Genomic DNA, 22,503 nt, shown 5'->3' with positions numbered 1-22,503 from the left:
TGCTCCTGCACTGACGCTTCCCCGAGGATGAGGATGGCCTCAGGCGGCCAGCCCATCTCCCCAGGAGCCGCAAAAGAAGCGGCAGCACATCACCCTGTCCAGCATAATGGACAGTTTTATTCCTTCTAAAGTCTACCCACAGATACTCCCCAATCCCCCCAGGAAGAGTTTTTCTCCATACTGCATGTGAAGTCCTGCTCCGCGCACCGGCACGGCTCCGGGGGGATCAGCCTAGCCAGCCCCCCGTCCAAGGGACAGCGTAGAAACGAGTGTCACCTCCGGGGACTGGGGAGCCCGGGGCTGTGCCCGTGCTCCGGGAGGTGACGGTACCTGCGCCATCGGCCAGCGGCAAGGGCTGTAAGTCACGAGGGAGGAGTCGTCCCTCTGGCCGCAAAACAAGCCTTCGTCTGCTGGACACGTTCCTCCAAGGCAAATATTGACAGTGACATTGCCCCGAGGAGCGGGGAGCGAGAGCGCTGCTGCTTCAATAAACCGGCCAAGTGCTTTTAATAGATGTAAATAAAGCTTGTGTTGCAGGGGGCCGAGGTGCCTGAGCGGGGAGTGGTTCATTAAGAGGCCAGGGAGCCTTTCATCTGCGGCTCCTTGGCTCTACTCCAGTGACCAACAGTTTCCATCTGCCGGGTGACCTCCGCGGAAGGAGTGGGTGGTCTGCGCCCCGCTCCCCCGGACAGGTGTCCGGCGTCACCGACACCGCAGCTCCGCACCCTCCCGGCGCGGCTGGAGGTGGGTGTCTCGAGGAGGAACAGAAGGTGCCGGCGGGTACTGCCCGCTGCACCGGCTTCGGGGAGGCTCGGCCGCAGGAGGAGCAGAGCAAAGCTCTCGGGCACGATGTAGTCAGAAGAAAAAAGCCTGTTGGGAGCAGGACGGGCGAGAGAAACAGCTGCAGAGGAAGGGAGCAGAAGCTTACGCTGCTCTCCGCTCCTCTCCAGCGCCTTGTCACAGCCCAGCAGCGGCCAGCGCAGCTGCAGCCAGCGCTGCTGTTCAGGCACAGCACCCAAGCTGCTCCCCACAGGCCACCTGCGCGGCCCGGACACAGCCCGGCTGGAGGGGAGAGGTGTCCCGCAGCATCTCCAGCACCACGGCTCTCCAGAGCCGCCGAGACGCGCACAGCTCTGTCACGGTCCCACGCAGGAGGCCACCACCAAAGCTGACGGAGCCCTAAATGTTTTAGCAGACGGCGTGCAGGCAGAGCAGAAAACCAGAAGACCACACGCTTTTGTCTGCTCCTTAAATGCCGCTGCGCCGAGTCAGAGCTCCAGGGTAGGGAAGCCAGGACAAGCCTTGCCCAGCCCCACAGCCACCCGTGCACACTCACCGCCCAGTTTACACCATTTACTACTTCATTAAGCTTGGCTAGCGTCCAGTTTCAACGCAGGAAATAAGCACAAAATGCCCGAGAGAGGAAAAGCAAGAGGGTACACGAGCCATAACGCGAGACAGTTCTCAATGTAAACCCAGCCTGCTGCTCTGTGCTCGAACAGCCGGTTTTGGAGCCGCAGGCTGGTGGGAAAGGGCCATCAGCGAGGGGCGAGCAGAGCAGGGGGTCCCCGATCACCCCCTCAGGCTCAGGAGCACCTGCTCCGGGGCTGGGCTAGCTCTGTAAGCTCAGGTAGCTTGTAAGCTCAGGAGCTGCGGAGAGCTCTAGCCAACATTTTACAAGTAGCAAACAAACACTGCAGAGACAGCGGCAGCCTTCGCCCGTTTGAATCAAATTCAGAGAGGAGAAGGGGTGTCCTGACTTTGCTCCGTAAGACCAAGGAAAGGCTTTTAACGTCGTGAAACTTGCAAAGGGGAGGATCTGCGGTCAGGGCGTGGTGCTGAAATTCTGGGAAGAAAGAGGTGGAAGAGGAAGGGATTCACTCCACCGTCAGGTGGACAACACGGTTATTTCTGAGGCTCGGTACTGATCCGTACCTGCCCGCCAGCAGCCCGCGTCCCTCCTCCGGTGGAGCAGGAGCCCGGGCCTGGGGAGCAGTGCCACCCAGAGGGCTTCTCCAGAAATAGCTCACGCCCTCTGACATCTCGCCCAGCTCAGCAGCTATTTTTTTTTTCCCTTTCTGATCAAAGCAAGCTTCACTTTCTTTGCCAGCTCTGTTAAACTGTCTTTCAAACCGCCCTCCTCCCTCCATCCCCAGACAAGCAAGTCTCGCTCAACAGCGGCTCCAGGTTAGGGAAATAGCTTCAACGACAACTCAGGGCATTTATTCACAACGCTGGCACATAAAAATAACATCTTTAATAGCTTTATAGTTGGCACAGATGGCATTAAAATTCACCACTTTTTATTAATAGACTATGAAACAACACATGGTGCAGTGCCGAGGAGGGCAGCTCAGACTGCATGTTGCTTCTAAACCACGTAGCTACGAGAGGTTGGCGTTAGAGTTGACTCTTTTCATTTACATTCAGCATTTATAGTCAGAGAGTAAAACCAACAGCTAGGTTTAACCACACGCACACAGAGAAAAGCCTGGGAAGGATGTTTCTGCTGGCAACCGCTGTCTCCTCCTCTTAGCAGCACACAAAAGCCCAAAAACGCAGTTGTAACCCAGGTTACAGGAGAGACTTGCCGTACCTACCGTTGGCCAAACAGCACGTGACAATGCAGGAGCTTCTGCTCACATCCGAATGAAACAGTTACTGCAGGGAGAGAGTCGTTTCCCTCTTCCAGGAGAAGTGAAGGCTAGACCAGCACTTAGTATCTTAAGACATCACCCTAGAAGCTCTGTCAGGGGCAAGTGGATTTTTTTTCCAGGAACTTAGAACACAGTGGAATAATAATACCTTACTTTCTGAAGTACTTTTCCTGAAGGGCCGCTAGCAAACCTCACTGTTGCCCTGTGAGACAAGCCAAACATTATCATCCTCATACAGATATAGACGGGATGGCGGAGGCACCAAACGGTTAAGTGACTTGCCTTGGAAAGCAACAGCAAGCTGATGGTAGACCAGGGACCTTGCAGAAAAGCCCCATTCTGACCAAAAGGAACTTACAGTGTCAAGTACTACGCAGGATGAAAATAACTCCCAACAACACTTCACAAGAGGGGAAGGGGAAGGTCGAGAGCATCCCAGAAGATCTGAGCAAACATGGAACCAGTGGGAAAAGTTAGCAGTGTCAGCCTGAAAAGAACAAACATAAACTTCAGCCGAAAAGACACTCCCGCACTTGGGATCTGCATCCAAAACATTATGCCATGAACTCATGCTGGCAACTGCGCTCCTCATCCGTCCTCGTGTGCTTGTTATTTGTCCTCTGTTTAAATGGATACAGTCTCTCCAGTGTCACCGTACGACTATCACAGTTTCTATGTCAGCATCCCTCAGTTGTGACCACGTGCAAAGCTTTTATTTGGGGAAACATTTATAGGTCTCTGGCAAGATTATAACTTGTTTAATGAAGAATTTAGTCCTCAGTGAAAACATAAATCACCAACACTGCTGCAGATAATCTTGCTCATTAGCAGCTCCATCCTGACAAATATTTAGTTTGTTCAACCTAGTTATCCAAAAGTCACTGTTCTTAATCACCCTGAAGGAGCCAAGTTACCACAATCACTTTCAACCATAAATTTTCTTATCATTTGTTGGTTATAAAAATTTCCAGTTTCTATGGGTACTCTATAATCACAATAAACTATGAGGCAGTCCTGGCCTCTGTTCTGTTATGAGGAATTCCCTCTCACCATCACGATTGGGTGCCAACACGGAGGGAGGTAAGAATGCATAGTGAGGTCTTCCATCATCTGTCCTCTGTCGAGGCCACTTTTTTTTTTTTTTTCCATCTAATGACCCTGCACTGTCAAGGTCTCCGTTTTGCCTTTAGTTTCAGCAGGGGCCTTGCCACCGACTGCTTTGTTGGAATAATCTCGCTCTCCAAAAATAGTGCTTCCGATCCTGACGTTTGTGGATCCAACCTCTATCTACGAAGAGACAGAAAGGAGGAGTTCAGGGCGGGGCTGCCACCCACACCTGCCAGGACAGTCCACTCGCCATGTCACAGAAGGACGGTTCCCCACATACTCCCCATCCACAGCTACAGCTAGGGTCTGTTTTGATGCCCAGAACTCTACCCCAGGACCAGGAGAGCTGCTTTTCATGGAACAGCACCATCAGTCTTCTCTCCATCCAAGCGGAGGTCTAAGAGGCCCGTTTGGATGACACCTGGGCTGGACTTTGGGGTGCCTACTGCTGGTGCTGGTACGTTTGGTTCCCGAGAGTAGGGGTGGCAAAAGGAAACCAGACTTACTGCATGCTGGAAGTCTGTGGACATGCCCATGCTCAGCTCCACCTTCTCAACGGGGAGGTTCAGCTTTTCACACACTTCTTGCCGCAAAGACAGCAGCATCTAGAAGGGAGGAGGGAAGAAGAGAGGATCACACACTTGACAGCCACACCAGCTCAGTTTCAGGGTTTCACAGATCACAATTTCTGCCTTTCTTTGAAGTCTCCTTCACACAGAATGTGCAATTCCCACACTTCCCACTGAAGCTTGCTCTGCAGCATCGTAACAGCGCCTGGAGATTTCCCATTACAGGCTACGTTACTGACAACACACGTACTTACAAGTCTACACATCTTCTGAAGACATCCAATTATCACACCAGCATGACAGACGAGGAACACAGACCCAGTTCCTCTGCCTGATGCAGCCTTGTGCACACAGTGTGCAAAGGAAGGCTGACTGCAACCTCATCTGAAAGCACCAGAGGATCCAGAACAATAACTGCTGCACAAGGTGCCCTGCCCACATCCTGGCTACAGCTTCAGAGAACCAAATACATGTGGGCACCTGGCCTCTGCAGAAACAAGCCTAATTACCTAATTAACACCACCTGTGTTAATACTGACACTTCAGAGGTCTGTACTACTCTGAACAAGGTGTTTCTATTGACAATCTACAGTCAGATTACAGCTTGACTGCGTACTGGTTTGGCTGGGACAGACAACAGACTGTAACGGGAGGCCAGTCAACAGTTCGCGTTTCCTTCTAGAAAATCTTACCTGGAAGTCGGGATTTGGCCCCTTACTAAGGTCATGCCCGATGCTGCCGATCGTCATCAGCCCCACAAACTCCAGGCTCGGACACTTGTTGATGACGTGCTCCACAGCAGCCGTGGTGTCTCCGGGAGGAAGGCCATGCTTACCTGGCAAAAAGCAGGGAGATTTGTGCCAAGCTCTGCCAGAGAGCTCCCCTCCCCACAGCCAGGCAGAAGCCAACAGATTATCACATTCCATCTTAGCTTAGAGAAACACTTTAAGAGCGCAAACCAACCCATCCCATTCAGGTTGTTTCTATCAAGTCAGCAGGACAAATGCACATATCATCAGAAAAAGCCACTTACTGTCTTCTCCACTCGTGTTAACTTGCACCATGACCTTCAGCTTCTGAGACGACCCTTTTTTCTGCCATGAGCTGTTGACTCTGTCTGCCAGTTTCACAGAATCCACTGTTTCCAACATGAACAGGTTAGGGACAGCTGGGGAGAAAACACAGGCTGAGGGCAATTCTGCTGGCACAGAACTTTCTGTACCTACAACTCCGCTCGCTCACAGAGACAGGCATCGGTGAGTTAATGTACATGAGGTTGTTGTTATTTCGACATTGGAAGACTATTACCCACAGGGGCACGGCACATAAAATTAAATAGGGTTTACCGATTAACTTGTTGACATTGTTTTTCTGCAGATGGCCAATAAAATGCCACTTAATCTCTGGACAAGATGACAGAATCTGAAAGCAGAGGGGAACAGTTAGGTTTGAATGATAATTCCCTCTTCCCCCACACAATGCTTAACTCTTAGTTTGCCCACAAACAAAATACCAGACACCCAATCTTCTTCTTTTGTTTACCCTGAGAGACAGAGCTCAGGCAGTGCTTGCGGTGTGTGCTGAGATTGCTTCACAGTCTGGAGAGGAACAGGGCTGCGGCTGCAGAGCATTACAAGGTGAATGGAGAAAGCAAAGCTGTTTCGTAACTGAACAACCATAAAATTATGTCTTTTCCCCAAACTGAGCATTACTATTTTTCTAAATGAGGACTGTGCATCTCCTACAGCAGAAAGCACAAAAGGTAAAGCACTGTTCAGACAAATACTTTATGACTAAGGCGCACATATTCACAGAATCCTCCGGAGCCAGCAAGGCAAGGAGGGGGAACAGGGCAGAGGCAAAGAGCTAAGAATAACCCCGCCATTTATCTGAAAAGACAAGGATCAAACAGCCTCCATCGCCAAATCCCTAACAAAAAACAGGACTTTTGCTGAACAGCTCTCAGGACACAGCTATACAAGGAGAGAGACTATATAAGGAACTGCGTACTTACTCTGGAGTCTGATGCCTTTTCTAGCAACTCTTGAACCTAGGAGAATTCAAGACATTCTCTCATTAAAACCATGCCAGACGTGCCTGCACCGTAAGAACGGTCTCTCTGGAATGGATGTTCCTGGGACCAACGTGCACCTCATAAATACAAGGCCAGGGCCCTGATGCTATAACCAAGCCCAGCTCCCCACACGCGCTGGGCTGCCCGGCACCTGCCTTCGGCGTGGGGGCCCCCTCACAGACCCGTGGGGCCCAGCCAACTCACGTAGTTCTCCCCGAAGCTGCGCTGCCCATGGCTGTAGGCGTCGATCACCATCTCTGCCGGCTTCGTCTTGCTGACGGCCACCAGCCGCGGCTGCACGGCCGGGAGCCCCTGCAGAAGCACCCGAGGGTGAGGGGGACGTGCAGGGGAGGGGGTCCAACCTGCTCCACGCTCTCCCCAGTGTCCTGCAGAGCCCAGCCAGGCCCCCCAGCCCAGATCACCCCACAGCCTGGGGCTGCCATGGGAGGGGGTCAGGGCGGCCTCCATGGAGATGGGGGACGCGTCCCTCTGTAGGGTGCTGGGCCTGGCTCTAGCGGGGGGAGGCCTAACTCTAAGGACGATGACGGGGTCCAGTCTCCTTCGCTGGGGGAAACAGACCGCCGCCTCCATGGTGGGCCCGTCTCTGTGGTGATGGGGGGCTGTTTCCATGGTGACGGAGGGCCTGCCCTCACGATGCGGGGCCCGACTCTACGGTGACGGAGGACCTGCCGCCATGGCGAGCGGCCTACCCCGGCGGGGTCAGGGCTCCCCTCCGCCACCCCGGCCCCCTCCGCGCCCCAGGCCCCTCACCTGCGGCCTCCGCGCTGCCGCCTGCTGCACCTGCTCGGTGACGGCCCGCAGCGCCGGGCCCAGCCCGTCCCCGGCGGCCATGCCCGCTCTCCACATCCCCGGCCGGCCCCGCCGCCTTCCGCCACACACACACGCGCAGCTCCTCCCCCGGCCCCGCGGCCAATGGGATCGCTCCGCCGCGCACCGCCGACCAATGGCAGCGGCGGGGCGGGGGCCGAGGGCGGTGGCGCCATGTTGGGAAGGTCGGCGGGCGCCATGGCGGCCGGCACGGCAAGGCCCGGCCGCGGGGTCGGGGTCAGGGCGGCCCCCGCTCCCCGAGCCGCTTGGGGCCGGCCGCCAACCCCCACGGGCTCCTGAGGGGAAAGGCTGGGCCGCAGGGCCTGGCTGGGTCCGCCTGCAACGCACACGCTGCCGTGCCCTCCCTCCCCTTGCACCTTTCAGACTTTGGCGGTGACAAATGCAGGCAGCCACCCGTGCCGCGGGTACCGGGACCGACCCTGCCTCCCTCCTGCCCGGCCACCCAAACCCGCCTACCTGCCCGTGCGACGGCTGGGATGGAGGTGCAGGCCCGATGCCGCTCCGAGGGGCAGTGAGGGGAGCTGGGGGTCCCGGCTGCAAGGAACGAGAGCGGTGTCAGCACCCCATAACCCTGCCCCGGCCCCCCAACCTCCCCTCTGCCAGGGGAGCGGGGAGAGGAGGAGGCTTCCACCAGCTGCAGCTTTTGCGAGGTAGATAGAAGGTGTCGGGGCAGGAGCCGTGGCTCGGCTACGAGGAAGGCATCTGCCGAAACCCTTGGCCCTCACCCTTGGAAAGGAAACCTGGCAGCCAGCAGCCTCTCTTGTTCAGCGGGCAAGTACTGCCCATCGCGATGACACCGCAGAACTCATTCTGACCCCCGTAGCTTGCATACTCCAAGAAAAAAACACCCCCAAAACAAAAAAGCCCCCAACCCACCCCCCAAAAAGGATGTTCTCCCCACCTGCGCGAAGAGCAGTCTCCCTAGGGTGCAAATCTCAATTCTTTCAGAAAAAAGGTCGCAAAAGCAGGGCAGGCGACACCACTTGTTCTGCACGCCCTGTTTGAGCAAGCCACTGCGAAGGCCGGGACGGGCGGCGGGGAGCGCTTGGAGCGCAGCCACCCGTGGCAGCCACGCAGCCGGAGCAGCCACGGGGCGCGGGAGGCCCCAGCGCCGCGGACAATGCCAGCCTTTATCGCGGCAAGTCAGATGGAAAGAATGGGAAACTGCCAGCTGGAACCCATTAACTAAAATATTTGCCTTAATGTGCAGAACTTACTCTCCCTCCCCATATTCTGAGCAATGACAGTATTTACACAGCTGTTTAAAAATACCCAGAAGGTTCCTGCCCTTTGTCTGCTAAAACATGACAATGATTTTCTGCAAACTTTACCAAATCCTAGATACTTCCCACTAAAGTCTTGTTACCGTATTTTTCACCAATCTGCTTAGCAAAGTGGGGCCAAAAGATGCTTACGGCATTCCTTGGCTGGCTGCTGAGCTGACACGGACACCTCTGCCGCTCTTCTTCTGCCGGAGCTCCGCTTTCCTCTCTCCTGCTCGCTGGAAAGGGAGAGCTGGCACCGTGCAGCGGCACAGACGTGCGTCTGCCAGCACAGCACCGATCCGCAGCACCCCAGGGCTCCGCACTCTCCCACTGGGGCAGCAGCAGCCTTGATGTTACCCCTGCTAAATCTTCCCCTGCAAGTATATCTACACATTGTGTTAAATATTACTTAAAAAAAATAAAAAGACTGATACTAAAATTGAAGGCCATTTTATTGTCATAGCAAATACCAAAATAAAAAGGTTTTTAATTCAAGACATAAGAAGATCAAAGACTGTACTGGTAAAGCATTACCATGCTCCCGCCAGCAATTCTCAGGTATCAGCAGTGCCACAAACCTGTATTTTCTTCGCTATACAGAGTGGTTTTAGAATTCAGATCTTCGTTTCAAGATTTCAGATTATAGAAATTAGGAAAAAATGCCAGTTAAAGAGATAGACAGAATAAAGATTTACATGTAGTGACAGATCTACTCTGGAAAATTAAGGAAATTATACATATACTGAAGAAACCTGAATGAAAACACAACAATGGATTTTAGCATGTGAAGACTGGTACAATTTCACCTTTGTTTTTTGCTTTTTTTCCTCTTATTATAATTTAACTAAATTACAAGAATACTTCAGTAGTGATGTTTTCAATTAAAAAAAATCATTAAGATCTATTTATTCCAAACTATTGTCTTACCATGAAGTCATACAAAAACATACTTTATAATACCACTTTGGCTTATTTGGGTCTTTTCGTTAGTGAAAAATACTTGTGTAAAAAGTAGGGTTTAGTTACTAGTGGAAATCTCAAACATGACTGTAGAACAATCCCAAACGATTTCATCCTCAAAGGTTTAGGTACTATTACCTCATTCCTACATTTCTCCTATTCCCTTTTCATAATCTTCCTGTAGAGACCTAGTTATAAAAGTCAGTAATATTACAGCCTACCTATTGATGCAATTTTTTGACTGCTGTGTTGCCTAATGTAGCACATGGGTCTGGAGATCCAACTTCCCTTAGCTTGTATTTTCCAACAAATACAAAGACGACAGAGAGGAGATGGGACTTTTCTCCGGCAGAAACCGATGCTTATCTTTTATTTTGCATTTTCAAGTATCAATAGTCACTCTCCTAACAGGGAAAAGAAAACTGAAGTAAAAATACTGGAACCAGCAGCTGAAATCAATCAGATTTCTATCTTAGTGTGATTGCCTTATTAAAAAGGCTAATGCATATTTAAAACACTGAAGAGTGAAACCAAGTGTAGCAGGTAGCAAGCGTTTGGGGCACAAGATTGTAAATGCAATAGGCTGGTCTCTGACAAGTAAGTTAGCACTTACACTTGCATCATCTCATATTAGTATGTTGGCCGCAAATTGTAACAGCAATTAATAAACAGGCTCTCCTGCCAAGCGGCAGATGGATTATGGAGAGGAAAAAAAAAAGTTCTCTCTAGACCTGAACTTTTGTCTTTAACACCCCCTCAACTTTTGCATGTGTGTAAAACAAAACCCTATTATGTCTTTGCATCTGATATGTGAAGAATTGATCAGTTTTCTGAAGTGAAAGGTACGTTATATAGCATTGTTCTGAGCGAAAAAGGAAAATTTATCTTTGGACAGTTCAGAGACAAGAGGTTCTTTGCCCTGCGACTTTTCAGTATTATGTTTTGTGTCCTTTGCTACCAGTAAATCTTCCTTTCACAAGATCTATTCAGAAAAAAAACCACAAAACCAACAGTAACTCAGTTCCATTCATTTCAGTTTACCTGAATGTCCTCTTTCTATTAAGACACTGTAAACACTGATATCCAGTTGGTCTCGCAGAGGCAGATAACGTACCGTAATGACTACGGGACTAGTCATTCAAGCAGTTACTTGCCAGCAAGGCTTTTTGCAAAGTCAGGGTCCCTGAGACAAAATTCTTTTTTCCCTAGTTTTTCTAACTATGACGACTGTGACCAGTACCATGCTCACAGTTCTGGTTTCACTGAAAATCAAGTCCAATTATGCACTGGCAGGACACTGCCTCCATCAGCATGCCTATACCCCTCACCCAGCAGCTAAACTGTCGGCAAAAGCCTCAAAACACAGACTCCCCTTTGCCCTCCCCAAATATGACAAACGGAAAACAAACCAGTGTTAAGATGCAGAAAAGGAACAGTTTGGGCCACTACCTGCGTGACACATGGTCTAAGGCTTAGATCCCCCCACGGTAACCGGGTAACCTGCAGGACTGCAGCTGAACTTCTGTCACTCACTCTGCACGTGGTCTCAGCTGCCCTACCAAGGCAAAACACACGGGCTCAGACCTCCGTAAAAGGTGGTTTTGTGCTTTTGCTACACCCTGCTCTCGGGATGGACCCGGAGCATAGACACGGGCTGTTAGATCGTCCCAGCGCCCCACACTACTGGCAGTAACCTGCCATTTGGACAAGGTCCAGGCCTTCAAGCAGCCACGTGTAGTGTACAAAAGTCTAGCACCTTTTTTTAAAAGGGGTTTGAAAAAGTACTTGAAGTTTCCAACAAGAAAAAAACCAAAACAAGTTGTAGCAGCAATTCCCCTCCCTCCAAAACCTCAAAATTTCCTTACTTCCAACTGCTACAAACCACCTCAATCCAAAATTAAGTACCCATCTAAGCTGGCTGCAGAACAGATAGTCTAGCTAGCCTCTCCAGAATAATTTGGTCTGTATGCCCAAGAGCAGGGAGAGGTGCATCTAGAGGACGTACCTGGAGCTGGCTGCTTAGAAGTTACCAGAGAAAACACCCCATAAATATCAGAGTCTTTGTGTCTAATTTTCATACAAAAGATTGAAAGGATTAAGTCTGATTCGTCTCTTTCAGCACAGAAAGGGGGAAAATGAAAAAGAACTTCCCAGTTCATGTTTCTTTTGATATAAAATGAATAGAAATCTTTCTTTTCAGTTGACGTTATGAAGTCGTTTTGTGTCCTCACTAGTTCCTGCCCCATCCTCTTCTTGGATTCCTTCTGCCAGTCCCTCTGCAAATTTGGTCTGGCTTCCCGCATAGTCCATGAACATGTTGGGAATATCTTTGCCAAAATATATCTTGCTGTTTGCTGCGATAGCCTTGTATTTCATCAGCTGCAAGTACTCAGGAGTTAACTTCAGCTGCACAAAAAGAAAACAGATCACCAACAGCTCAGATTCAGTCAAAAGCAAATTTCTGTCATGAGCATACAAGGCATCCACTTTTCCACAACACTAGCAGGCATGCTCATCCTCTCTTCAGCTGAAAAGACAGAGTGCTCTCTTTCAGTACGTTTAAGTGAAGCTCTAAATCCCGATGACTAAACGGCAAAATGAGAAAGTGATGGAAGCAGCTGGGGAAATGTTCAATCCAAATGTACCAGAGATGGAGATGCTCGAAAGCACATAACTCACTGAAAGCCCTTGCAAGGCAAGCTACTGGAAAGAAAAATACAACTGGCTTTTTTCCAGAGAGTAGATTGACGAGTCTGTTTCGGAGAGCAGAGCTCATTCGTTCAGGATAATGACATTATAACAGAGAGGATAGAATAACTGGGACAAAACTTGTGCACAAACATCCCAGACCTCTGTCCATTCTCACTGACCCTTACAAAACACAAAGTCTTCCTGCTGGGATGTCCTGGGAATGTGCTGGCAATAACAAGCCTGGCAGTTCCATCCATAGAATTCCTCTGTTTCCATTTGTTTTTTTTCCTTTTGCAGGACCAAGGCTTTGCCAAGCTAGTTAGTCTGGTGTGTAAGATCAGCTCCATTTGTTCTTTACCTGAACACTTGTTTACTCTAAGCCTGCCTGTCACTCTAGAGATCTCCCTGCTTTGACTGCTTGCCAGCTTGCAGATTGGAACGAATCGACATTTCTGATTACAACAGCGTGAAAGGGCAACGCTGAAACTGATATTCTATCTACAGAGGGAGCCATGGCCCCATTAGCATCTAGCAGAGCTGTCTCCAGAGATGACCAGATATTTCATGTATCCTGACATAAATTTATCTGTCCAGAGAGGAAAATGAATTTGCAAATAAAGATCTAATTGCTTCAGTCTCGATGAAAACTTTTCTGAGAGGAGATGGCTTTGTTTTGCTATTTGACTTAAACAATGAGACACAACAAGCAAACAATAAACACAGACTCCTCTTTTGCTGAGTATTTCTATACAGCCTAATGTACGGAGCCCTGCTTCAAGGCACAGCGTAAGGAAATAACAATACCTTGTTAGCCTCGGCTACTTTCATAGCAGTGTAGCATTCAGCATCAGCTCTTGCCTTCTCTCTTGCAAGAAATGCAGCATCTGGAAGAAAACACATGCTCTCATATCCAGATTTTTATTTCCAGCCATCTTGGCACCATTTGCAGCTGGAAACTTTTTAAAGTGGCCAGTACCACATCTAAACTGTACGGGGATACAACAAGGGGAAGAAGGAACAAAATGGGAAACCCAGAAATGGAATCTCAATTTACATCTAAAACGCTGCAGGATGATAGCATTAAGTAAATTGCATCTGCAACTGAAGACCTCAAAGCATTTTATAAACATAAGGTTTTTATTACTACCCCTGTCACGCGGGCTGAGAACACTCTTTCTTCTCTAGCCAGCCACTAACTCTCGTGCTGAAAACGCAGCAACTGTTCCACTGCAAAAGTGGTATTTACCCACGACATTTGCACAGGACTCCAAGAACAGCACAGCAGATTGCTCTACAGACGAAGTCTGTGACTGAAAGCAATTCCCCAGATGGGATTTTGTCTGGGATATTGAGGTTAAGATTCTGGCACGTAGAGGCAGGCAATTTTAACCTTTACAGGCTCTGCCCCTTGGACAGATGTTGGAGAGCTGTTTCTCTGTAATATCAACAATTGCGTAAAGGGTCTAATCCTGCAGGATACTGCAATTCCCTGACTCCTAGCAAAGACATTTAAGGAAAGAAACACTTCCCCTTTCTGTACCGCACTACTTTTTTCCTTCTGAATTTTTATCTATCCAATGATAACGATGTGATATCAGGCCACCACGTTAAGGCTAAGATGAGCGTCATCTGGCTGGTTTGATGTGATCTCCTGACATTCCTTCTACGACAGGGAGCCCCACGATTGTAATACATGCCAGTCTGGATTTGAGACTTGCACAGCTGGATAAACCATTTGTTTACCTATACTAGCAGGGAGTCCTGTAAGCTGCTACACTTAAAAATCATATAAGCAATTGGATGGTTTGGCCCACAACTTCCTCTCTTTTGGCTAAAAAGAGTGGTCCCAGTCAGAGACACTAGAAAGAATGAGGGAGACAGGAATTCTCTGCCAGCACAGAGTTGAATTGAAGGCCTGACACCCGGTGACACACATTTATAAGAAATAAAAACCATTGTATTTCTGCGAAGAACTTCTTAATGAGAAGCTGCTGATCTGTAAAACTCTTAATTGGCTCCTCAGTGGCCTTCTGCAAAGCTTGACAGGGCCTATAATGAATGTAATTGGAAATAAGGCCTTGCCACTCTGAGCTGGAAATGCAGACCCCTTTTCATGGCCCAGGATTTCCTTGACAAAGCATTGTATCAGATGGGCGGGGGGACATCTTAACTTCACAGTACGACCTCCTAGAAAGATCACCTTGAGAAAGAGAGTTTCAAGAAGCACAGCCTGCAAAGAAACATTCCTATTCCTGCCTCTGGTCAATCTGAGTTCCTAAAAGTAGTTAGCTGCAAAACTAAAGGAGGATGAAAAAGCAAAAATGCAAACTAAACAAGAGATATTACAGATTTATTGGTTAACGCAAAATACTGCATTTTCAAAAGAAGCAGCTCCCCCTCCCCTTCCCTCAACCTTTAGGAGTTGGAAGCTACATAACAGACCCCTGCTGTTGCAGAGTGTGTAATAGCCAGACTTTGTTTTCTAAATATTTCACACAAAATACACAAAAAACTAAAGCTAAATTTGCATACCTCTTCTTCCTTCCAAGAGACAGGTTCTACAAGAATACTAAGCAAGAAAAGGACAGAAAGTTTCCACAACCCTACCCTATTGCAGATAATCAAGAGATGTGGCTGCCCCCACAGGATTGCACAGTAATATTTTAGAATGCTTCCGCTTCTCTGTGAGAGTCTGCAGCCGTTATCCAAAACCTGGCACGACTTCTTTTAGGAAGACACCAGCCTGCCATTCCCTTCCTCCGTACTTGTGACAACTATACTTCCTGCACTTACATGACATGAAGAATCACCTAAGAATCTGGAGTCAAGCTTCACTAACTTTGTCACTGCCCAAGTATCCTGAACGCCGTCTACTATTCTGACTGATCTGCCCCCCTGAAAACTCCACTGCAAAATAGGCTGTGAAAATGTAGGGAGAATCCGAGTGTTCAGACATGTTTATTCAGAACTGCAGTGCACCACATACATGGGCTAAAATGAAAGACTTCCGACCAGTAACTTCACCCCTGTGAACGTCAGCTTGAATTGAAGAACACAGTCAATACACACACTTCAAGAACTACTTAACTCCATGGTGAACTGCTTCAGGATCTTTAGATAAAATTCACCACAGCACATTTACTTATTGGAAAGCTCACCACTCACCTTCAATCTCTGAAATTCGCTTCTCCGTTTCCTTTTCCATCACTTTCTGCCCATAAGTTATTTCAGCAACTTGTGCAATTTTTTCTGCCTCTGAAATGAAAAAGAACATATCCACATTGTTGTCATGCAGTCTTCCTAATGCCAGAAGCAACTTCACCCATGGAAGTCCTCACCACCCCCTTCTGGTGGAAATAAATTGTGGGAAGAACTTTCAGCCCTCAGAAGGCATCAGTCTATGTTTGTGGGCAAAGCTGGAACCCACCTCAAAAACCCTCGAGTTTCTCTGGAAGAGGTTCAGATCAGCAGCAAACAGATGCAGCAGAGAGATCACCCAAAAGTGAACCAGGTCCATCCCTCCCCAGCGTCTGGGTTCTTTTTGCTGCCTACCCCCCGCCACGCCCCTCTACAGTTACTGCCTTCAAGCAAAGATATACAGACCGATGAGGGCTTTCTTCCTTTCTGTCTCCGCTTCCTTCTCCACCACCTTCTGCTTCTGTGCTGCAATCAGCAGCTTTGTCTTCTCACTCTCCCTAGTGAGCCAGAAGAAGCTGGTTACAAAACGTGAGCTTACTGAAGTGGTGCGGCCTACCACATCTCCAGGATGAGCTGTTGGCTCAGTCCTCCTTTGAGCACATGTCTAGGGCAGGCAGCAATCAGGAAAGTGAGGGCACGTGCCTGCACACACAGAGCTTTTTTTCTAATTCAAAGCATCTTTTCCTCCCCTCCCTAGCAGGAAGGCTTTTCAGTCAAATCCGTGTGAAACGCTCCCTGCTACTCTCTGCAGGCTGCCATAATGCCTTCTACAAGAGGCAGGTCACAGACCATACACATCTACGTTTTTTGGGCTACTGTTAATGAGGAAATTATTTAAACAAAGAAAGAAATGAAAATCCTGTAAAAGCCTTGCCCTCACAGACGGTTATTCTTCTTCATTTGGAAGTATACAGCTTTGAAATCACCCTTCATTCAATCAAATGGCTCTGTGCGTTTTACCTGCCAAAGCCTTTTCTATCTTACTGTCTGTACATACACTAAGAAGTTTTAAAAGTGTGTATATAAATAAAATACTCTGCTCTGGCTCCCAAGCAGGGAAGAGAGATTAGGGTCAAGAACAAGTCTCTCTCAACACATATCCTGCTGTATTTATGGCAACAGATAACAGGTTGATTTGGGATTCTGCCCATCACGAACATGCCGCACATGACTTACTGCGATACCAAAAGGTCACACGAAATGCTAGGGAAGCAAAAGGGATGAGAAGGATCTTATTCTGGCCTACACAGACTCTGTTGGCAGAGCGCTCAGAGAATGATCAAGTGCAAGAGAAGGCAGCTGGCTCAGAGCATTGAAAAGGGATCAGTATGTCAAGTGCTATTAAAGAAAGTTATTTCAAAGCTTTGCAAGTCTTCAGCCTGTTGAATCAACGGTTTCTCCATCCCAGTCAAACAACAGGATTAGTGGTGGAATCTCTCCACCTGCCACTCACTCACACGCTCTGGGAGGCCTCTTTAAAATAGGGCCAGCGTCAAGAGGAAGGAGCCCCTGGGCAAATAAGTTCTGTGCTCTAGTGTTCAAAATGGAGAAATACCTTCTCACTCAGCAGTGACCTGCCAGCCACTTACAGTGACAGACACGTGCTCATCTGCTGCAGCCTCCCCAGACCCTTTCTGAATGGCAGCACGAGGCTGAGAGCAGGCCTGGCAGAGGGCACTCCGATCACTGCGTGCTGTGAAAACACATTAATCTGGATGACCGATTCTTTTTGGTAACACAAAGGTGCAAGTCTCAGGCACTTACATGAGCTCATAATTCCTCCGGATTGTTTCAGGGATGTTTGGCTTTGTAACTCGAACTGCCTGGAAAGAGAGACCAAAGAAAACATAGGCAAGCAGCCAACAATCAAAAGCCAAACGGCCCCTGAGGCTGCAGAGGATGGGGGGGCTAACACTTAGGGCATGCTCTGCCACACAAAGCTTTTACATGCTGCAGAAACTGTGACCAGCTCCAAACTCCGCAGAGCAAACTAGGACCGAATGATCTCCTGACACGACAGGAGATTAAAACCTGGGTAAGCCAGTACCCAGAATAACACCAAAAGAAACCCAACACATCAAAGCTAAGAGGGGATGGAAAGGATACTGTTCTCATTCCTCAAGTTAAACAAAGTCTGTACTATAAAGCAATTTTCTAAAAAAGTTTCACAGCTTCCTATTTCCTTTTAGTCCTTATCCCTCCTTATGATCTGCACCTTAGACATCTCAAAGTGGAATCCTGATTACCTGTATAATTAATCCAGGGGCCATTGTAGTTAGGTCTTGCTGCAAGGCCAGTTTAAGGTTTTCATCAATCTGATCTGATTGGGGGGAAAAAAAAAAAAAGTAACTAAAAACCCCGCAAGGCAGCTTGTTGTCAACACGTACAGAATTAGCTGGAATGGCTCAGATTTCTTATTCCTGGAAAGTAAGTAGAAATGTAAGTTTGATGTAGAAGTGCTGGCCTGAGAAAAACCATCCCTGACCCCAAGGCAGTTCCCATCTCTCTCAGCAAGTCAAGCAGCATTGACCAGTGGCAAACACTTGGGACAGACTATAGGAACACGGCAGGGATAAAATGAAACTCTTTCCAGTTTCCCATAGCCTGCAGTTTGGAATCTTTCCGAGCCAGAAGCAGCATCTTTACGATAAAGAACCTGTGCTCTAATGCACTTCCCCATTGATATCTTCCCAACTAGATCCTGAAGTAACGTGGTCCAGCTAAATCGTGACTGATTAGGAACTGCACCTGTGCCAGCAGGAGACAAAGAAAATGGAAAGGCAGAAACGTGAAATGGCTGCATCGGTTATTTTAATAGGCTGCAAAAAAATCATCGGTAACGTCTGTTTGGCTCGATGGGTAACGGTTAACTCCAGCGTAGCTCAGAAATTTCAAAAGGAAATACAAACCAAAACCCTGCTTCAATGAAAAGCTCTAAGGATAGCAGTGTTTCCAGTTGGGGCCTGCTGAGAAGTGCAAAGGGAAAATAAAAATGTAATGGCCTTGAAAGCGATCACATCGCACTCCTTGATTATTTGCTTTGGTCCCAGTTTAGCTATCTGGAACTCAGGCTCATAATGAAGTTCAGCCAGGAGTTTAGGAAACAGCTGTTATCAGTTTCCTGCACCTGCTCGCAGCTGTGGGGGCAGAGAATGACATAGGTCTGCTCGAAATGGGCTGCGCCCCATTTCAGAACTCCTGAGCCAGAAAACATTCAGCTCAAACAAAGAGTTACACGGGAGTTTATACAAGTTCCTTCTGTGCAAATCAGTGGCTTTGAGTCCATTTCCAGCAGTTGTCATCAGCAGCTGCCGACATCTGGAGACTCCATCAGCAAAGAACCAGTACACCCGCCAGCAGTCCCATAAAGGAACTGGAGGGGAACCGAGCCCCAGTTCTGCACCTTGTGCAGGGGCCTGTCAAAGCGGATAGCCGGGCTTCTTGGAAAGCCCAGTTTGAACAGAGAACAGGAGTTTGCAAACACCCTGTGTTCTTTCAGGCACAAATTCTGTCCTTTTGGGGTCCAAAACCACTCACAGCAACACTTTGCCTGCAGTCAGAGCTGCTGTAGGGCTGAAACGCTGGAAAGGATTTCTTGTCTGTCCAAAGCCATAAACAAAACACTCAGCGCTGGCAGCGACTGGTCTATTTCTACCAAGAAACCACAACTTTTCTTCAGACAGTCTCTTGCAATGTGTTCTCCCAGCGTCTGTGCTGCCTGATTTCCCAGTGGCCTGAAGCGAGGGAGGGAAGGTCAGCAGGCCCTTGCCAAGCAGTCCTGTTTTCCAGCACTCACTCGCAGTGCCCAGGCATTGCAGCAACGTGCATGACACAAAGCTAGTCAAACCCACAGGCCAGGGAGCGCTCGCTCATACTTTTTGTAACAGCAACGAGCAGAAGACTGGCTTTTCCATCTGCACTAGCAAACCCTGCGACTGATTCAACAAACCACATTTGCTAAACACACAAAGAACGCCGCAGAATTACCGCTCCCTTCTTCCCTAAAACCCTTCCGCTCCTACTGGCAAGTGTGGATTTGGATTTTTTTTTTGTTACAATATACTGAAGCACTCAGCACCAAAAGATAACAAGGAGTAAATGACGGTAGCTGGTTACCAATCCTGATTCCAAACAGAGCAGACAGTGGATTAATAGGTAAAAAGCCCATCAGTCGGGGGTAGTGACTTCTGCACCAACAGCCCATGCAAATAGCCATCAGAAACATCACTCAAGGAGCCGTCAATCCAACAGGGAAAGGTCAGAGGGGCAGCTCACCAAACAGCTCAATGTAGACCTCCTGCAGCGTGTGGACACTGCAGAACTGGTTCAGCTCATGGTGAATCTTGTTGAAGATGAGAGCTTTGTCATAGTCAGCGGTGTAGTTCTTCACTATGTCGTATACTACAAAAGAAGAAGCGGGTGTTAACAGCTGGGACGGAGGGATGTCTCGGGTTGGGCCGAGCACTTGCACTGAAAACCTTACGGCTCAGTCACAGCAGCACGAGTCACAGCGCCAATGTGAAATGAGGAATCCACCCACGAGAGAAGCCTGCACTGCAAACAAATACTTTGCTCAGGGGAGTTTTATTTATTGCTAGTATTTTACAACACCCTAACCAATATTCTGTCCCATGCTTTGTAAACAGAAGGACACCTAGCTAACAGCAGCCCTCTCTACGCTATCTGCAAATACGCATGGCTTGTGTCTGAGCTGCAAAATACAGAGACCGTGTGGTCTGCGCACAATGAGGGAAGGGCATCCTGCAGCTGGCGTAAAACAGAGGTCTCAAAGCAGGCCACCGATAAGCCAGGCAGCTGTAACCAACAGGATATTAAAAATCAAAGAATTTGGGAAAAAAGGCTGCACAGGTCATTCTCCTTGGGCCTCAAAGCCAGCCTTCTGCTCACGGACACCTTGTCTCCCCTACCTCCTGCACACCCCGTTATCCAAATCAGAAGTTCTTCGCTGAAGCATAAAGCCCAGTGGGGCCATAATAATACAAATAATAAAAGTGATGGACGGTATTCAGGTATTGGTGAAGCAACTAGCAGCACAGAACAAATATGTGCAAGAAATAATAAACACACAAAATGTCTGGGAGAGCTGGTTTAAAGTTTCCACCCAGGAAGCACGGGGCTTTACAAGGTACACAGGGGAATATCCACGGTACGCCCTAGCTCCAAATCAAAGCACACAACCACGCACAACCCCTTCACCTCATCTCACGCTAGCAGGGAGCACAAAGAACTCTGGATTGCAGGATTCGCGGGGTCACAGGGGAATAACTCACCTGCACTCTGGATGAGGAAATTCACCACCTCGATTCTGTCAAAATAAATCATCACTCCTCCACTGCAAAAGAAAGAAAAAGGAAAAAAAAAAAAAAGAAATTAAGTTTGCTGGAGGCCAAGCGCTCTGCCTGTGCAGCTGGGCAGCTTCTGAGCAGGGGACACTCCCCTCTAGTGGGCTGAGCACGGCATCCGCACCCGGCACCGCTGCGGCACTCCGGCAACCCCCCAACACCCCACTCCTTGCACCAGGCTCCTGGTGTCTCCAGACAGGCATCTCCAGAAATCAGATCATGAAATGTGGTCCCAGGCTTGGAAAACTCAGTGCAGACCCTGAGGATGGCTGCACGTCAACCACCCCCGCAGGGCTCATCAGCTGGGGCGATGCGTTACCGTTACAGAGCCTTCCACCGATTTCAGCTGGGGTGGTGGGGGGAAATCCAGCCCACGAAAACAAATCTACAGGTTTTAAAGCACGCTGGAGCAAGCGGCGGGGAAAAAAGGGAAAGGATCAAAAGGTTTCTAGCAAAAATGAAGGACTGTGGGGGGTAACAGCTGGACATCTCACCTGGTACCACACGGGACATTTTTCACCTCATCCGTCTGCAGCGTGGTCTGAAGAGAGATTTAAGAGAAGAGGCTTAAGAGACCGGCTTCTCCCTGCACAAATCCTACCTGCTTATAAGTGTATAAAAGAGCCGCAGGTTTCTGCCCACATCTCCCCCTTGCCCCCCTCGGGGAAAGCACTAAAAGCGAGAGCCGAACGCGCCTCGCTCGGGCCCTCGTGCGAGGCTCAGCAGGACACCCCCGGGGCCGCTTCTCCCCCGGTACCGGGCACAAGCACACGCCGCCACGACCCCCCGCCACCCCGGCAACCACGACCCAGCCCCGGCGTTTCCCACAGCGGCTCTCAATCCGCCGCCCCGCGCCTCGGCGGAGGCGGGGGCGGCAGGAGACCCGCGGAGCCCGACCCAGCCCCGCGGCAGGGCCCCGTTCCCGGCGGGCAGGCGGGCGGGCAGCGGCCCAGCAGCACCTGCACTGACTTGTAGGACGTGATGAAGGGCAGCATGAGGTGGAAGCCGGGCCCGCTGGTGGAGGTCAGCAACGCCCCGCCGCTGCGGAAGGAAGGAAGAAAACAGAGGGCCGTGAGAGGCGGCCTGCTCCGGGCCCGGCCCGGCCCGGCCGGGCGGGGGGAGGCCGCGGGGCCCCGCCTCACCGGTAGTAGACGCCGATGTGCCCCTCCTCGATCTTGTGGATGGCCGAGAGGAAGGCGGCGGCGAGGAAGCTGAGGGAGAGCGCCGCGATGGCGCCCAGCTGGGCCATGCCCGGCGCTCGGCAGCGGCGGCTCTACCGGGCGGCGCGGCCCGCTCAGCCGCCCCGGCCCGGCGCCGCCCCGACGTCATCACCGCGCGACCGCCCCTTCCGCCGCGGCGGCGCCCCGCCAGGGGGCGGTGGAGGCGCGGGAGCCGCGGGGCCGCGGGTTCGAGACCCGCCCGCGCCGGCGCCCCACGCCGCGATGGGGGGGGGGGGGGGCCGCGCAGCCCCGCGCTCCCGGGTCCGCGCTCCAAAGAGCGGGAGGGCGGCGGGGCGGGGTGCCCCGCCCGGGCCCGCGGGGGCCTTGTGCCCCGGAGGCACCGGCAGAAGGCCCTCCCGGCGCTGACCTCCGGCCTCCCGCGGCCCCCGCTCCCCGCCGCGGCCCCGCTCCCCGCCGCGGCCCCGCTCCCCGCCGCGGCCCCGCTCCCCGCCGCGGCCGAGCCCCGCTCCCCGGCTGGGCCTGGTTTGGGCAGCCGGAGGGGCAATAACGGGAAAAGTGACAGGCCGGGCGAAACCATATTAAATCTCCC

At 50.3% G+C, this 22,503-nt stretch overlaps 2 protein-coding genes across 3 annotated transcripts; both read right to left on the bottom strand.

The window, feature by feature from the left end:
• Positions 1–2,242: 2,242 nt before the first annotated feature.
• PLPBP (pyridoxal phosphate binding protein) lies at positions 2,243–7,313 on the bottom strand. Of its 2 annotated transcripts, XM_075523572.1 has the most exons (8): positions 7,179–7,313; positions 6,612–6,719; positions 6,348–6,383; positions 5,680–5,755; positions 5,367–5,501; positions 5,026–5,168; positions 4,271–4,369; positions 2,243–3,944 (listed from the first exon to the last, which is right to left on the bottom strand). In XM_075523572.1, the coding sequence occupies exons 1-8, from the start codon at positions 7,272–7,274 to the stop codon at positions 3,807–3,809; spliced, it is 831 nt and encodes a 276-aa protein (XP_075379687.1). In that variant the 5' UTR covers positions 7,275–7,313; the 3' UTR covers positions 2,243–3,806. The 2 variants fall into 2 exon arrangements, with proteins under 2 accessions (XP_075379687.1, XP_075379688.1); XM_075523573.1 differs by lacking the exon at positions 6,612–6,719 and having other exon boundaries at positions 7,179–7,312.
• Positions 7,314–8,955: 1,642 nt separating this feature from the next.
• ERLIN2 (ER lipid raft associated 2) lies at positions 8,956–22,062 on the bottom strand. Its single transcript, XM_075523384.1, has 11 exons — positions 21,876–22,062; positions 21,693–21,774; positions 21,228–21,274; positions 20,662–20,723; positions 19,646–19,771; positions 17,617–17,690; positions 17,135–17,193; positions 15,776–15,867; positions 15,338–15,427; positions 12,977–13,056; positions 8,956–11,887 (listed from the first exon to the last, which is right to left on the bottom strand). Exons 1-11 carry the CDS (start codon positions 21,980–21,982, stop codon positions 11,678–11,680), a joined length of 1,029 nt encoding a protein of 342 aa, XP_075379499.1. The 5' UTR covers positions 21,983–22,062; the 3' UTR covers positions 8,956–11,677.
• Between the last annotated feature and the right edge of the window lie 441 nt (positions 22,063–22,503).

Source organism: Mycteria americana, chromosome 23 (assembly GCF_035582795.1).
Source record: "Mycteria americana isolate JAX WOST 10 ecotype Jacksonville Zoo and Gardens chromosome 23, USCA_MyAme_1.0, whole genome shotgun sequence".
In the NCBI taxonomy this organism is placed as follows: Eukaryota; Metazoa; Chordata; class Aves; order Ciconiiformes; family Ciconiidae; genus Mycteria; species Mycteria americana.
This window is presented reverse-complemented; position numbering and strand designations above follow the sequence as displayed.

Excerpts from the sequence above, each read along its gene's own strand:
- ERLIN2 (XM_075523384.1), bottom strand. The coding sequence starts at position 21,982 with ATGGCCCAGCTGGGCGCCATCGCGGCGCTCTCCCTCAGCTTCCTCGCC. Across the intron at positions 21,275-21,692 it reads CGTCCTACAAGTCAGTGCAG|ACCACGCTGCAGACGGATGA; the intron begins GTGCTGCTGGGC and ends ATCTCTCTTCAG. Across the intron at positions 17,194-17,616 it reads CCCCTGGATTAATTATACAG|GCAGTTCGAGTTACAAAGCC; the intron begins GTAATCAGGATT and ends CTCTCTTTCCAG.
- PLPBP (XM_075523572.1), bottom strand. The coding sequence starts at position 7,274 with ATGTGGAGAGCGGGCATGGCCGCCGGGGACGGGCTGGGCCCGGCGCTG. Across the intron at positions 5,756-6,347 it reads AAAAGGCATCAGACTCCAGA|ATTCTGTCATCTTGTCCAGA; the intron begins GTAAGTACGCAG and ends CTCTGCTTTCAG. Across the intron at positions 4,370-5,025 it reads GGCCAAATCCCGACTTCCAG|ATGCTGCTGTCTTTGCGGCA; the intron begins GTAAGATTTTCT and ends CCTCCCTTCTAG.